Consider the following 16,099-nt stretch of genomic DNA (forward strand, 5'->3'; position numbering starts at 1 on the left):
GATTGGAGTAGTTTTAAATGCTTTGTAAAATATTTTAAATGTTATTGAATTTATGTAATCATGCATTTCTCTGCTCCCAAATACATTAAAATGGAGCCCATTATTTGTAAACAACCTCGTATTCAGCCATGTCTGCTTACGTTCAGCTACTCTATTTACGTTCTTTTCCATCGGTGGAAAAGTACGATTAACTGATCAGTGAACGAACCGGATATGACTTATTTTTTTTCTTATCAGTTAGACCAAAGACCTTGAAGAGGTATAAACGCACAATACCTATGCCTTCCCAATGCTCGCTCTTACTTGAAATTAAAGGTTCCATTGAGGTATTTTAGCGCGTGATATTATATAATATATATATTTTTTTGTAATATTATAGATCACATAAATCTTCAAGATCTTTAGTATGTAATAATCTTCTAGGCTGTCCCCTTAATGGCCGATTTCAATTCCAAATAATCTAGCGCTGCATGTGGGTCTATGCATCGTTCAACGACAAAACAGTACTTTGTTCAGAGCCACGTTCACTCACCGATCAGTGGCTTTGAACTCAACCAATAATACTAATTTAAAGGTTTTATCCCTTTTACTTGATATTATCAAATAAACCATCTTTATAATTTGATATTAGGTCGATTGAATAAAAGCTAGCAATTGCTATAGTGAGGTCCACGCTATAATGGCAGTGTAGAAAAATAGGAGAACAGTGTAACTGATTCTCTGCCTTGTCCCTGCCTGCTATAGAGGATAGCTGATACCAGTATATCTGATGTAATATTAACTGTTCATTCTTCTTTGAAATAATCAATTATATTTCATTTGTCAAAAGAATATATTTTTCAATGATTCAATAATAAATTTTTATAATTGAGATTGAATATTTTGTCAATCTTTATATACAAGTAAATATTTATAAGTATTTATTTTCTAACGAGTATTTTGGCTACCCACAACCACAACTCATATTATTGTAGCCTCATTACTTGCAACTTTTGTTATGGATACATTTAAACGTATATATTCAATATACGTTCTAAACGTATCCATAATCAAAGCTTGTAGGTGCTCAACCAATATAATAGAATTGTTATATAATTCTAATTGAATGATAACAATTATGTCCTACATGATTATTAAAAACCAATGACTATAATAATTATCAAGTTATGTTGGATGAATTACAAATTTTAGAATAATTTTCGAAGCATTAAGTTTGGAATTTTCCATGTCTCTTCGCTTTAAAAGTTGTTTATAACCTCCAAATCGCTAAATATACTGTAGTGAGAAATCTCGCCGAAAGCCAAGAGTCACCATGTTGTTTACCAATTTATGTGAGATGTTTCAGGTCGTCTGTTCACAGTGCTATCTATTGATACTTTCCCCGATGCCAAGACATTGGTTGGATAGAGGTATGTACAGAAATGTACGGAAAAAAGTGAATAGATCTGCAGTGTGACTTATGTGTGATGCTAATTCGAGATATAGCTAAATGGGCTTCGGCAAACGACTGTGCAATGACCAACCATTTACGTCAGTGATTTTAATCTATGTCTCACATAGCTGTGTTTGATTCAATGTAACGACTCTGCAACCGGGCATAAGTCCTAGTCACTAGATTCTAGCTTTATTTCTAGTTTTTAAAAACTAGAATCCAGTGACTAGTCATAAGCCTGTAGCTAAACAGATATGATTATACAGCTGACTCGAATAGCATTTGCTCTAAAATTACTCAGAATATTAGCAACTGCTAGCTTTCATCCAATCTACCTAAAGATCTATTACATCGACCTAATGGGTCGATTGAATAAAAGCTAGCAATTACTAATTCCAACTGATTTTCAAGCAAATGACTTGAAATTCGATTCACCTCCAATACAAATGCAATAATTATAATTATTTAAAATATTATTTGTGTAGCTAGCTAATGAATAGTTGCTAGTCACTAAATTCTAGTTTTTATCCAATCAACCCATTGATTAATGTTTTTATACTCTCAAGTAACAATTTTTAGATGAAACCAATCTATTGGTTTCATTGTGGTTTTATAACCAAAATATCAACGTTGGTTTATTCCAAATAAAGTGTCAGTAATGGAACATGCAGTTATAACTAATATCGGGGCACCGAGCTTCGCTCGTTATTTTTATTTATTGATAAACAGAATACAATATTCTCTAAAATGATCGTGTTTATATTTCACAGCTGGCTATATGTCATCTTATGAATTTCGGGGATGCGATATTTTGATTTTTCACAGCTCACTCACTTTTTTACTATCCACAGCTGTTTCAGGCAAGAATGAATTATCCTTTTAATGTCGTTCAGTTTTCCCAAGGATGAGACCTAGTGCAATCGAATTTTTATATCATAAACCTACTTTGTTCCAAACTTCGTGAAAATCGTTAGAGCCGTTTTCGAGATCCGTTGAATAGAAAAATCCAGATATAAATAAATATAAATAACCAGATATAAAAATACAGAAATTGCTCGCTTAATATAATAGGATTTTGAGCACTCAACAAAAAAATGTTAGCGATTCTACTACGATTTTCTCTTTTTATGAATATGCATTCGCAATCAGCGCTCAAGGTGGGCGTTTTGTCGACTTCAATTCCACTAAAACTATTGCATAATTCTAAATATTACTGACTAGAATATTGTCATTTAACACAGAAAACCTAGCCCTAACCTCATGTTACCAGCGTATGCGCAGAGGTGAGTGAGAACGTCTTATTCTATTTGGTACTTAGTGAGATCTCTTAGACATTTCTCAAAATAGCTTAGTACCTCTTCAATTCCATAACAATTTTACTATTCCATAGTACTTGACAATAATGTGTTTATTTGTATTTTATTTTGTAGGCTTACAAGAGGATAGGGGAGCCTGACGCCGTGTACGGCTGTGGCCCAGAGGAGCTGATGGAGACTAGTGCCTTGATAGAGAACTATCAGTTGGAAAACAAATGGGACAGAATAGTGGAGACTCTAGACATGGAACTCTCTCAAAACAACTTGACTGATCCTTCAGGTAACTCTCATTAGCATTTTCTTTTATCTATTTTATCATTTCCAAAGTCTTACTCAAGTCCAATTACATTCATCAAATTATCAGAACTCCTCCTAATTCGTGAAGCATAACACTATTTTATATTCCTCAATTGAGTGATTACTCAAGCTTCCATATCACTCGCTTGGTTACTATCATAGGGGAGAGATAGCATGATAAGGTATCCCATGGTATAGGGCGTTTGTGTTCCAAATTCCATTGTTATTTCAAGCCGATTATAATTGTCGATTACTGTTTATTATTAATGTCTTGGACAGGTGATAGTGAATGAAATGTACAGAATGAGAGACTACCAGCATCACATAGCTTCACGTAAAAGAACTACGTGGGCTATCGGCTTGAGCAAACAGTGAATTTTGGAACAAAAACGCCCTATACCATGGGATATTTTCTCATGCTATCTTCTCTCTATGCTGCTACTTATCGATATTCTATAAATAATTCCTCCAATTTATATATGTGGTTTGATCCAAAATTTCATCAAATGCACATGAAAAAATGATCTGGCGTTTTTAGACTCAACAATAATCAATTAGTTATGAGGTTTTCAAATTTGAACTATCTCGGTAGGATGAGACAACATTTTTGTTTTATCATTTCATTCGTTTTTCTTCTAGTATTTGTACATTGAATATTATACACATCATATGAATGACTGGAAAAGGTAACGGGTGTTTCATGAGATGAGTAAACCAACAGCTTTAGGTGGATCCCAAACCAAGGGGAAGCTGATTTCAAAATCATAAATTATATTCAGGGGGGTTGGATCTTCAAGAGATCACCCGTTCAATGTGATTCACTTGATGTTAACTTATGTCAGCCAACCGTTTTTCTTGTTTATGCAATTATTTTGGGTGATTCGTGATGTGATAATTGTGGTGGATTAATGAATGATGCAGATTTGGCGGTGGCGCTGAGTCAGTGCGGCCTGCACCAGCTGAGCAGTGTCTACTCGAGGTCGGTGGTTGGCCAGAGTCGGCAGCTGACCGACGTGCAGTACGAGTGTGGCTGGAGGCTCGCCCAGTGGACTTTGCCCGAGTGCCACCATGTCTCCACCTCCTACCAGGTGCTTTTTGCTATTTTTTTACCATTTCTTACAATATAGTGGGATTAGTAATTAGTTAGATCAGTAACTGTATCTTGTGGACAGGAAGTTTTGATTGCCGTAGCACGTGGGCCCCGCTGGTTAAACAAACAATGTGGCTTTTTACTTTATTCAAGCGTGGCTTGATTTCAATTGGTTTTGCGTTTTTCTTGTAGCAAGACTTGAATCTTTATCCTATGTTAACTGTATTCATTTATCCTATGGAGCAAGATGTATTTATTCGTAATTTTGAATTTGAAAGTTTCAAGTGTGCTTTTATTTTTCTTAAGTTTCTCTCACAATTCATTTATTTATCCATAATTTTGTGAATTGAAATGATGTATTCCTTTGTCTGTTTTATTGAAATGCTGGGTGTCGTGTGTTTGCTCCCAGGGTCTACTTCACAACGCGCTGAAAGCCGTGCACTACAACGACTCGCCGACTGCGGCCAGTGCGATCGAGGCGGCTCGCCACCTTGTCGTGTCGCACCTCAAGCACGAGAGCCTCGAAGCGTCGCAAAACGTCTACAAGCCACTCGCTCAACTGCAGGCGCTGCTCGTGAGTACTGTGAAGCTCTTCTTGGCGAATTACTATCGCCTCCAAGGTTACGTCGACACACGTATAACGAATCTTGTACTGAGTCACCAGTATTGAGGTTAGGAATTTGAAAATGCGTGCGTGGACGCTAAGTGAACACCAGACTGACTGAGTCACTACAAGATTCGATACAATCGTCTGAATCGCGGGAGGCATAAACACTCGCTCACCCTTGATTCTTCTTATGACTGATTGTATAATGATAAAAATTTCAGAGGTAGTGTAGCGGTCGCTAAACACTGAATACAGATATCTTAAAACTATTACCTGTGATGAAACAGCATATAAAATCATACAGGTCGAGCAAAAATCCTGATGTAGATAATCTACGGGACTGCGTCTCTAATAAGTTCCGAAGGATTAAGATAGGGTACTAAGGACCAGAGATCGTTCGGAATATACTTCGAGAACAGAGTCTTGTCGGGCTTTATGCTCTATTGTAGGAAATTATATTATCTCCAGCTGCATATGCCATACAGTCGAAAAATTCGCTCCCAAGCCGAAGTTGGTCACAGATAAAAGCTGATATATGAGCAGGTAAGGACAGAGAATAGGTAATCTCGACCCGACTCCACACACTACATCCACTTAGATCTGTTCCAATATCCAGGTTGAATCAATTATTTAAATGGTCGTACTTGATCGGTTCTTGATAATATAGAACGTATCAGACACAATAATTGACAGGCTTAAGAAATAATCGAACTCAGAAGACAAATTGACAAAGTGGAAATATAATATAATAAAATATATAATTTGACAGTGCAGATTTAAAGCTTGGATTACAGATTGAAAGTAGTTTAACATTGACAAAATAATTAGAAATTTGCTTGTGCTCGCATGATACCATGCATGATCCAACAGAATTTTATAATTGATAAATTCAACAGTTTTAAAAAAATAATGAAAACAAATTATAAAAGATTTTTAAAATTACTCAAGGTCGTGCGTGGTTCTGGCAGCGGAGGATAGTTAATCAACTACAAGTTCTTATAAATTCTATACCAGATAAAATCTAGGATCTTAATGGTTATAAGCGCTTGTCGGCGTGGCCATTACTTTAACGAAGAAAATTTTATATTTTTCTGCACTGTATTTTCTTTTTCGAAGCGAAAATTGGGGCCCCAAAATATAAAACTCACGTGAATCCTCTTGGCGGTCGTGGTTCCTTTAGATCAAATTCTGTATGATCGGTGGCTGGTCCAGGCTTCGGTCTTAGCACGTGTGGAATTTTAATTAAATGTTTCCTTCACCAATTAAATTAGGGAATCATTAAATGAGAATTTCTAGAATAATCAATTGATGAATAAATTTACAAAATAATAGATAAATTAGCCTAAGATATTGGCTCACAGATAAAAAATACAAAAATCGAACAAAATTTCACTAATAGGTCTTTGGTAACTTTTTAACAAGGTCTTAACGGTGAGGATTTTAAAAGGGAAGTGTCTTGCCTTCTTCTAAGCCTTTGGCTAGAACCTTTTTCTGAGAATCTCTGTGTAATTAATTTGCATGAAAATTTGCCATTGGTAGAATGATTATGACGTAGGCATGACGTCAGTGGCAAGCAGTAAAATATAATTCCTTTGATTACAATAATAACTTACTACTACTACTCATTGATTCTACGGCCCTTGAAGAGCCTTGGCCTCCTCCACAAGCCTTTTCCATGCATCTCTGTCCTGTGCTCGCTGCCTCCACCTTCTCACGCCCAAGGATTGAAGGTCTGCCTCCACGTCGTCCAACCATCTCTTGCGTGGTCGGCCACGCTTTCTTTGTCCCCCTGGTTGCTGATACAGAGACATACGCGCTGTACGGGTTTCCGGCATACGTTCCACATGGCCCAACCAACGAATACGTGCTCTTCTAATTTCAGTAACAATGCTCGGTTGCCCATACAGATTATAGAGCTCATCATTTTTTCTGAGTCGCCACCTATCAGCCTCTAACACTGGCCCATAAATTCTTCTTAGGATTTTTCTCTCCCATCGATTCAACAGCATCTTATCACAACTTGTCAACACCCATGTTTCACAAGCATACATCACCACTGGTCGCAGAACTGTCCTATAAATTTCAATTTTACTGCTCCAGCTCCATCCTCATGTACACAGTCTTACTTCCATTGACTGCCAAACCTGCTTTTTTGACTCTTCCTCCAATTTTCTAAAACTTTCAATCAGATCCTCCTCCCTTCGGGCTAAGATGTCTACATCATCTGCATATGCTAGGCACTGTGCCATTCTAGTAAGCAGTGTACCTCCAGCATTCAAACCTATATTTCTGACTGCTCTTTCCAAGACAATAATAACTTAATTTGTATAATTTTGTAAATTGCTTAATTCTCTAGATACAGTTCCCCTATACAGTGTACATGCACTAGCATATATGATAAGGCAAGTTTGCTGGCTGATAACAGATTAATATATGATGCTTTCAAACGATCATCCCTTTTGGTGCCATTTCTATGACATATGATTGGCTTAGTCTTGCCAAAGAGATTCATTCACCATGTGACTCAGTTGAAACAATAAATTTATAATTTAATATTTCTATAAAATTCTTATTGTATTCGAAACTATTATACTTAATTTTGTTGCTCTTATCAATGATACAATATTCATGCTATGACCTAGTTCGTTACAACATTCGACATTATAATGTAATTTCGTGAGTAATAAATAATTTTAACAATAATACATTTTATTTTTATTTTTTTTATTTGAAATTCTTTATCCTTTTTTAATAATTCTTAATTTTAGAAATAATATTATAGCTTGCATGAAAACCTGGCATGACATTTATAATATATTGAGTCAGTCAGCTGTGTCTGAGCTGCTACAAAACATCTGATTAATTGTAAACAAAAGTGTAACCTCCAAAAGTTCAATGAGCAATTCATAAATGATTTATACTTAATTGGCAGAATAATTATAATTTTATTAAATAATTCTTTGAAAAATGCGTAGTACAAAACGGTACTCTTATCTTATACTCAGCTGTTGATAAGGAAGCCTTATCGCTCGGGTGCTAACTGTTCGTCTGGCAAACCTTTTATTTTATAAGGCTAATTATAATTTTTCTAGTTAATTCTCTCCTTTCATGAGATTTACTAAAAAAATTCATCACAGTACTCACCCTTATTTCCTTCTCAAAATTGATCTTATTTACTTATGTAGAAAAATTCGAACTGTCATAATTGTTCTGGTTATTGCATTGTACTCTGAATAAAACAATTTGAGACTTGGACAACATATCCGTGTTACCTATTTGTGCGAAATAAGAAGTATGGAACCAGTGGTTCCATATGGTACCAGACAAAAAATGCCAATATTGTTCAAACTAGAGAAAAAAACATAATTTTTTTCCTTTATCATTTATAAGAAGCCATGGGAGTTACATTAAGCACAGTAAACAATATTATATTGAGAAAAAATAAGTCTGGGCTTTCATGGGACTGGCACTCCATTGACAACTCTGCATCTACCGTATTGTCAAATTAACCCATCCAGACATATAGGCTTGCATGAAAAGATTGACATTTCGCATAATTCAGCAACACAGATAATTTCAAGTCTCTACTTGTATTATTCAGAGTCAAATCATAAGTGTTATATTTAGAGTATAATCATAAAATCACATTACTCTGGTTTTTACATTTGACTAATTTTTTCTCTTCGCTTACAAGTTAATTCCTCTAAATATTTCAGAAAGTAGTCTGGCTTTATCAATAGTATTTTTATTTATTTGAGAAGCTGAATTTTATACTATTATCATGTTTTCACTTATTGTTTCTACTCGTAGGTTGTTCAGTAATTAAGATAAGAAATTATTTATTCTCTCATCCTAGGCAAATCCTTTATTGCTAATTTCAAAATATAAACATATAACTTAACATTCACTAGCAGGTAACCCTTGCTCCGCAAGGGTCCAATTAAAAACGTCACCTACTGAAATCTTGAAGAATTTAAAATAGGTCTATAACCATGCTCGGTAAATTGAGAATCTATGTGCAAAATCTCAAGTTAATCAGTCCAGTAGTTCCGACGTGATGCTGCGTCATTCGTGAATTTTCCATCTTGTACTTGTATAAGCAAACTCTTTACTTTATTATGTTATAGATTACGGAGATAAAGATTTTTGAGGACAATAGTGCAAAAAGCCATAATACTTGTCTTCATTTTGCAGGAAATTGAAGAATTCGAAAAGAAAGAAAGACTGGTGGATAACGTGTGCTGTTGGCAGAATCAGGATGCAATCGGCTGGAACGATTTCAAGTATGTCGAGCCGATTTTCGCTCAACGAAGATTGATGGCTCGCAAGATCAGTGATATTTACTGTGCTCAGGTATGCTACCTCAACTGTTCATAATGTAATATACAAATTTAAAGTTAGCTTATCAGTTCCATGAAAGATTATCAGACATCGAGTTAGCTATTTAAAGCGTTCCACTTGGTTGTTTTGTCAATTTTTCGCGTGCTATTTCTTTCATTTTAGTGTTATTTGAAAAGAATTTTACCTTTTTTAATGAGTTTTGAATAATTTAAACTTCTTGATTTCATCATTCCTCTTCTCAACTTCCAGGATTCTCTTTCATTTTCATTCCTGTTACCTTCCATATCCCATATTTAATAATTCTAGTTTTTCTTACTCTAGATTGATTCAACAAATTTCTTATTCAATTCAACTTTACATCTTTTTACACTTTATATCTCATTCTAATCCTATTAAGACTCAACTTTAATATTTTTACTTGGCATATCAATTAATTATCAGGTCAATTCTAAAAATTATCCTCTGTACGTCTTTTCTCTTTCTCCTTCAAGGTTAGTGAAGTGTTTTAGATCAATTCAGTCGTAATCGGACAGACTATGAGAAAGCATCTAGCTCTGGCTCGCTTATCGTTATCTTTCTAACCGGCGTTTGCATCACCGTGATTCAACTTTGTACGCAAATCTTTGTTGGTTAAGGATGTTGGTGATTTGAAGGTGCAATACTCTGAAATTAAAACAAAATGTATTAAACACTACCAATTTTGATAAAATAGTAGAAAATTCGCATCTGTCCTGCACTAGAGACCGCGAACTTACTACAACAAACATCAGGTGTTTATCCCACCAGGAACTGGTTACGTAATAACATACAATTATTTCCTTCTTTCTATTTGGCCCACTGGCTATATCGGAACGCCTCAGCACATGTTGAAGGTGTGGGATGTAGCTGTGCCGTCTATAAACCTAGCGCCGCAGTGCAGGATGGTTTCTCACAGCTTGGCGTTGTTGTCATTTGAGATGGGTGTCTGGCTTGGAAGTGTTTCGGCCGCATTGCAGGATGACTGTTAACGGTTGCCGGAAGATCAACAGCTGGGTTTTTTTCGTTATAGAGAAATTCTGATTGCAGATTCGTTCTCAGCGACCCCAAGTTTAACCTGAAGGTTCAGAATGTCAACAATGTTTTTAAATAATTATAAATCATCATGAAAATTCATTAATATGGTAGTACACCACGTTTCTGGAAACGTTTTACTGGTGACTGGAGTTATTATTGATTATAGGTAACACAAAAATCAAAATAATCGTGAGAAAGAAAACTGCTGATGAACGCGAATAAGACCGTCACTCCATTGTTCTATTGTCTCGGCTGCTTGGCTGAGCCTGGTTGGAGGGATCAAATAACCGACTGGATTGATATTTCGTCTGTCCGCTAGGCGGAACTACGTCGACCATTGCTGGGTGGAAGATGTTACTGCGGCCGCTCGAATTCCCACCAACGCTGCTATTATTTGCTGTCTCAGCGCCTAGTCCGAGTCAGACAAGCATCCAGCCTGCACTGCGGAGCTAGGTTAAGCGAAGGTTGAGCAGGTAACTGCTCCGTTTTGGCCCGGGGGCTGCGGTGGCTCTGCCGATGCTGTCACCACACACATATAATATTAATCCAACTTCTCGACCTCTTGTTTTGATTTTTTTAAATATTCCATTCTTCTATATTTGCCTTTAAACGCCGTCAATGATATGTTTTATTACTTTATCTTATTATTCTGTAAAAAATAATTTATCATTCATTTCATGAAATTATTGTACTATATTATCAATAAGAGCGACTCCTCCTTGCACACGGACTTATCGTCCAAGCGAGAAGATATTCAAATTCAAATTCAAATTCAAATTGTTTTTATTCTGATTCAAAAATCAAATACATACAAAATTTCAAATACATCAAACATCAAAAATGGAAATAAAATACAAAGTGCACTGAAGAAATTGTATAAAATATAATTTATGTAATAAGGCTTTCTACGTGTATGATGTATTATGAAAAAAAAACAAAGCTTTTTTGAAACAGAATATTTCTAGCTTGCTGTAAGCATATAATGCTTAACGCGTGCAAGCAGGAGTGCTTATACTATAATTGAATAAAATCAGAAAGAAGAAAAAAAATTTTTTGGGCAAGAAAAAAATGAACACACACATTCACTCACCTCTCATACATTTCCAGTTTGGGCTTAATTACTTTTTGATATGATTTTCAACAACTATAATAATTATTATGTCGAAAACTAAGAAAGAATAAAAAAAGTGTTCTAAACAATCAGGCAAGATATTTCTAAGCCATTTAAGAATGTAATATTTGAACATTTTTCTATTAACAATTCTCTTTGCCTCAAAAGGTAAATTATTGAAAAATTTCGGACTTAGAAATACAAACGATTTCTGGAAACAAGTGGTATATGACCTGGGAAGATATTCATTTTCCTTATATATTTCTTTCAATATTAATATTAAATTTTCATTTTTATTTGTAATTTTGTGATTATATGTTTATTATTCGTTTAGTAATGTTTTTATTTCTGAATAAAATTGAATTGGATGAAAACATCATAATTCTCCATACTGAGCTGTGTATTAATTTTATGGTATAATTGATTAGTTCTTGTTCTAGTTCGGATACATCTCTTAATTATAATTGCTATTTTTGTGAGAGCTTATTATTGTTCAAACTTTGCCACATCAACAAAGAATAAAGCTATTCTGTTCTATTGTGTTGAATTACATTGTCATTGGAATATATTATTATCTCGTCAGGTATATAATACTTACTATATTTTGTCAGGTATGCCTGACAGGTGCCCGTGTAGCTTTATCGGAGAGCTATTGGTCGGCGGCAGCTGGCAGCCTCAAGTTTGCATCCAATATGGCGCCACAGCTCACCGCCAGCACCCAGCTGAGAATGCAGCTCGACTTGGCAAAACTGTCGTGGGCGAGAGGTGATTGCAAAGTGGGGAGGTCAGTTCAAAAAGTTGCTATTATGATTTACGCTTCATTCCATAAGATTTAAGTCTGATCCCCACATTTATAACAGTATTAGTGAACGTGTTCATGTTCAGTACCGTGAGAATATTATTCTCATAAGCTCTCATTCATACTCGTATAACAATATCTTATTCAATGGGACTGCTTGAGGCCAGCTTCATTAATAAATAGTTATGAACTTCAAAATCACGTTTTTAGATATAATATTTTAAAGACCTATTCTTTTCTATGCCAATTGTGTGATTTTCATTTACCTTACCATTCCTGCTCAAAGCTTATTCTATTGAGAAACTATTGTTCCCAAAACTTTGCAAAATAACTATTATTGTGAAATCACTGCGTTTTTACAGGAATCTGTTGAAAGGATTATTGAATCACTTGAAGGACTCATCCAGCAGCGATGACACCAGTTTGTTGTCTGAAGCTCTGCGAACTTATGGTACTTGGATGGCAGATACAAAATTTGAGAAAGGAAGGGATATCATACAAAACTATTTCAAACCAGTATGTATAAATATTTAATAATGTCACGTAATATTATATTTGTCATAGTTCAACTCATGAACTAATCATCTATTCAATTCATGAGACTTGCAGCTTCAAATTTCGGAAAATTCTGAAATTCATTCATTTTAATGTTATAGTGTGAATGTATAATTCTCCATTCAAAATTATGTAATTTATTACTAAAACAAAAAATACATTATTTCTCAAAATATTCATTACTGAACGAGATGAAGACGATATAGATTTAAATGTAGGTGCATATAGACTTATGTGCTGTGCGACATACAAATGGAACGCGAGCAGTACGCAAGATGTTCGCAGGTCGCACGATTCGGGTTCGCGCGCAACAAACTGACAATCAATTATTCAAATTCAATAAATAGCAATTATTATTCATCTTTGTTCACAACCCAACCAATTAATTGAAAATAACAATTTTATCAGCCCCATTACAATTTATTACATATACAGAGTGATTCTTAATTATGGTAAAATAATACGTGATAGTAGAGGTAAAAATAAGAAAAAAAGTTCTTATAAACATATATCCATGAACGCTTCATTAGCGAGCTATACAGAGTGAAAGATTTCGCCCGGAATTCAGTTCCTCTGGTGAAATACACCGATGCTGAATTGTTTGGGGACTACTTTTTAAAAAACGTATGGTGGATTCATATGGAAAAATATCTGAAACAACTGAATAAAACTAGTCTGGGAGCTGTAGTGTGAGTAGTTTTTGAGAAAAAAGTTAAAATATGCAAGAAATCTAAGTACAAAAACACAGACTTCTACGTTTGATGCCCAATAACTTTCTTTAATGACCAGTAAACAAATAATTTTTTGAAATAAAAAAAGTAGAGAATTTAATTCTGAAAAGAATTATGTAAGCTGTGTAAACTTAATTCAAATAAAAGTTAAATAAAATGTATTCTAATGTAGTACATTACACCACAAAAATTTGCTGTTTTATGAGGATAGAACTAATAACTCATAGGTTGTAGCTGATTGAAAATAAAATATTCGGTTTTTTATGAAAAGTTTGATTCGTATATGAAAGTAACATATTATCTAAATGACATTAAACTTTTACCAAAAGATTAAAGATGATGATCAAAGTGACCTCCGTTGTTCTTAATGCATATGTTCAGACGTCTTCTCATCGTTTGTCGGACCCCTTCAAATATTCCAGGAGTCTGCTTTATCATTCCTATTCCCTTCAAAATCCTTAATTGGAGTTCTTCAATTGTATCAATCGGAGTATTGTATACTAAGGTTTTCAAGTGTCCCCAAAGATAAAAATCCAAAGGATTCAAGTGTGGTGACCTAGCTGGCCAAGGTACTGGCACACCCGGCCTATCCATTGATTTGGAAATCTGTGATTCAGGTTCGTGTTCACGAACAGCAACACTGAAGTGTGCTGGAGCTCCATCTTGCATAAACCAAATGTATTGGCGCAACTGAAGAGGTACATCTTCAAGTAAGATAAATAGCTCCTCTCTCAAAAAGTTTGAGTAGATTATGCCATTAAGCCTGGGAGAAAGCTCGAACAGAAGTAGATGATCTCCTATGATTCCGCCCAAATGTTTACTGAAAACTGATGTTGTGGACGATTAGGATTGATGGCATGAGGATTCTCATCTGCCCAAATATGTTGGTTGTGGACGTTAACGATAGCTGTTCTTGCAAATTGTGTCTCGTCGGTAAATAAAACGGTTGTTTAAAAGTTTGGGTTAACAAGTTTTTCTAAAAACCATCGGCAAATACCAGCACGGGGAATACAGTCTCGTGGCAATAGAGTATGAACTTTCTGGAGGTGGTATGGATGTAATTGTTGCTCTTTTAGGATCCTCAAGATAATAGATTGATTCACATTAAACTGCACTGACAATTCTCTCGTGCTCTTCTCTGGATCTTCATAAATTTCATTAAGAACTTGTTCCTTTAACTCAACAGTCCTAGTGGATCGGGGTCTGCCTGCATAAATGTGCTCTTTGGACATCAAAGAACCTGTTTCAGACAGACGTTGATGAATAGTGGCAAAAAACCTCGAACTTGGACATACTCGGTTAGGAAAGTTTTCTTGATACAAACGTCTTGCTTCAGTTCTATTACTGTGTCCCATCCCACACATTAAATGCACGTCAGCTAATTCGGAGTATGAATAATGTCTAAAATTACCTGCCGTTTTTTAAAAAGTTAACACTCAACACAATAAAGCAAAGTGAAATGGTTACAAATAACTGGTTAATAGATTAAACAAAAACACAGCGCGGTTACAGTAGGCCTAACTTACAGTTTGTTGTTTTGTTCAACAGTGAGCTAAAATATTTCTGACAATAATTTTCAGCTGATAATTTCTTTTAAATATTTTCTTATTTAAAACAAAATAAATCAGCTGTTTTGGAACAGCTGTTATTTAAATCCATGTTTTATTTGCAATCAGCTACAACCTATGAGTTATTAGTTCTCTTCTCATAAAGCAGCAAATTTTTGTCTTCACAGCTTACATAATTCTTTTCAGAATTAAATTCTCTACAATTTTTATTTCGAAAAATTATTTGTTTGCTGGTCATTAAAGAAAGTTATTGGGCATCAAACGTAGAAGTCTGTGTTTTTGTACTTAGATTTTTTGCATATTTTAACTTTTTTCTCAAAAACTACTCACACTACAGCTCCCAGACTAGTTTTATTCAGTTTTTCAGATATTTTTCCATATGAATCCACCATACGTTTTTTTTAAAAACTAGTCCCCAAACAATTCAGCATCGGTGTATTTCACCAGAGGAACTGAATTCCGAGCGAAATCTTTCACTCTCTATAGCTCGCTAATGAAGCTTTTATGGATATATGTTAATAAGAACTTTTTTTCTTATTTTCACCTCTACTATCACGTATTAAATTATTTTACCATAATTAAGAATCACCCTGTATTATGTAAAAATTGTTTTTGTCATAAAATTGATTCAGTTTATTGTCGTATATTATAACTAGCTGGAACCCGTGCTCCTCAAGGATCTATTTTTAAACTTGACGTAATGAAATTTTGAAGAATTGGAAATAGGCCTATAACCATCCTTAGTTAATTAAGAATCTATATGCAAAATTTCAAGTCAATTAGTCCAGTATTTCAGACGTGATGATGCGTCAAACATAATTTCCCTATCCCGTACGTGTATAAGCCAGTTCTTTACTTTATTAATTATAGATATATAGTTAACGACTGCAAGATATAGGACTGTGGAACAGAATAGTGGTGAAACTATGATAGCGCCAGAAGTGGCACAATAACAATAGTAGGTATAGTGCTACATGAACTTTTTGAAAGTGATTTGAAAAAAAAATGTTAAAACAACAGAACTGAAAGTTGTCAACCTCATCATTCTACCTCCATTTAGAGAGGCTATCATTTGAATGTAAATCTATATAGATAAAGATGAATGTATGTTTGTATGTTTGTTCCCTATAGACTTGAAAAATACTTGACATAACGGCATGTAACTTTGGGAATATGTTGTGTGAATATTGGGGATGATG

At 34.8% G+C, this 16,099-nt stretch overlaps 1 protein-coding gene across 2 annotated transcripts in view; it reads left to right on the plus strand.

Moving 5' to 3' along the window:
* Positions 1 to 16,099, plus strand: part of LOC111051994 (serine-protein kinase ATM) — a 145,503-nt gene that overhangs the window by 94,972 nt on the left and 34,432 nt on the right. For both annotated transcript variants that reach the window (XM_039435297.1, XM_039435301.1), the window contains exons 37-42: positions 2,863 to 3,028; positions 3,967 to 4,133; positions 4,545 to 4,709; positions 8,937 to 9,095; positions 11,859 to 12,031; positions 12,409 to 12,562. In XM_039435297.1, the coding sequence (XP_039291231.1) occupies positions 2,863 to 3,028; positions 3,967 to 4,133; positions 4,545 to 4,709; positions 8,937 to 9,095; positions 11,859 to 12,031; positions 12,409 to 12,562 (984 nt within the window). The remainder of the gene's footprint in view (positions 1 to 2,862; positions 3,029 to 3,966; positions 4,134 to 4,544; positions 4,710 to 8,936; positions 9,096 to 11,858; positions 12,032 to 12,408; positions 12,563 to 16,099) is intronic.

Source organism: Nilaparvata lugens, chromosome 1 (genome assembly GCF_014356525.2).
Source record: "Nilaparvata lugens isolate BPH chromosome 1, ASM1435652v1, whole genome shotgun sequence".
Taxonomy (NCBI): Eukaryota; Metazoa; Arthropoda; class Insecta; order Hemiptera; family Delphacidae; genus Nilaparvata; species Nilaparvata lugens.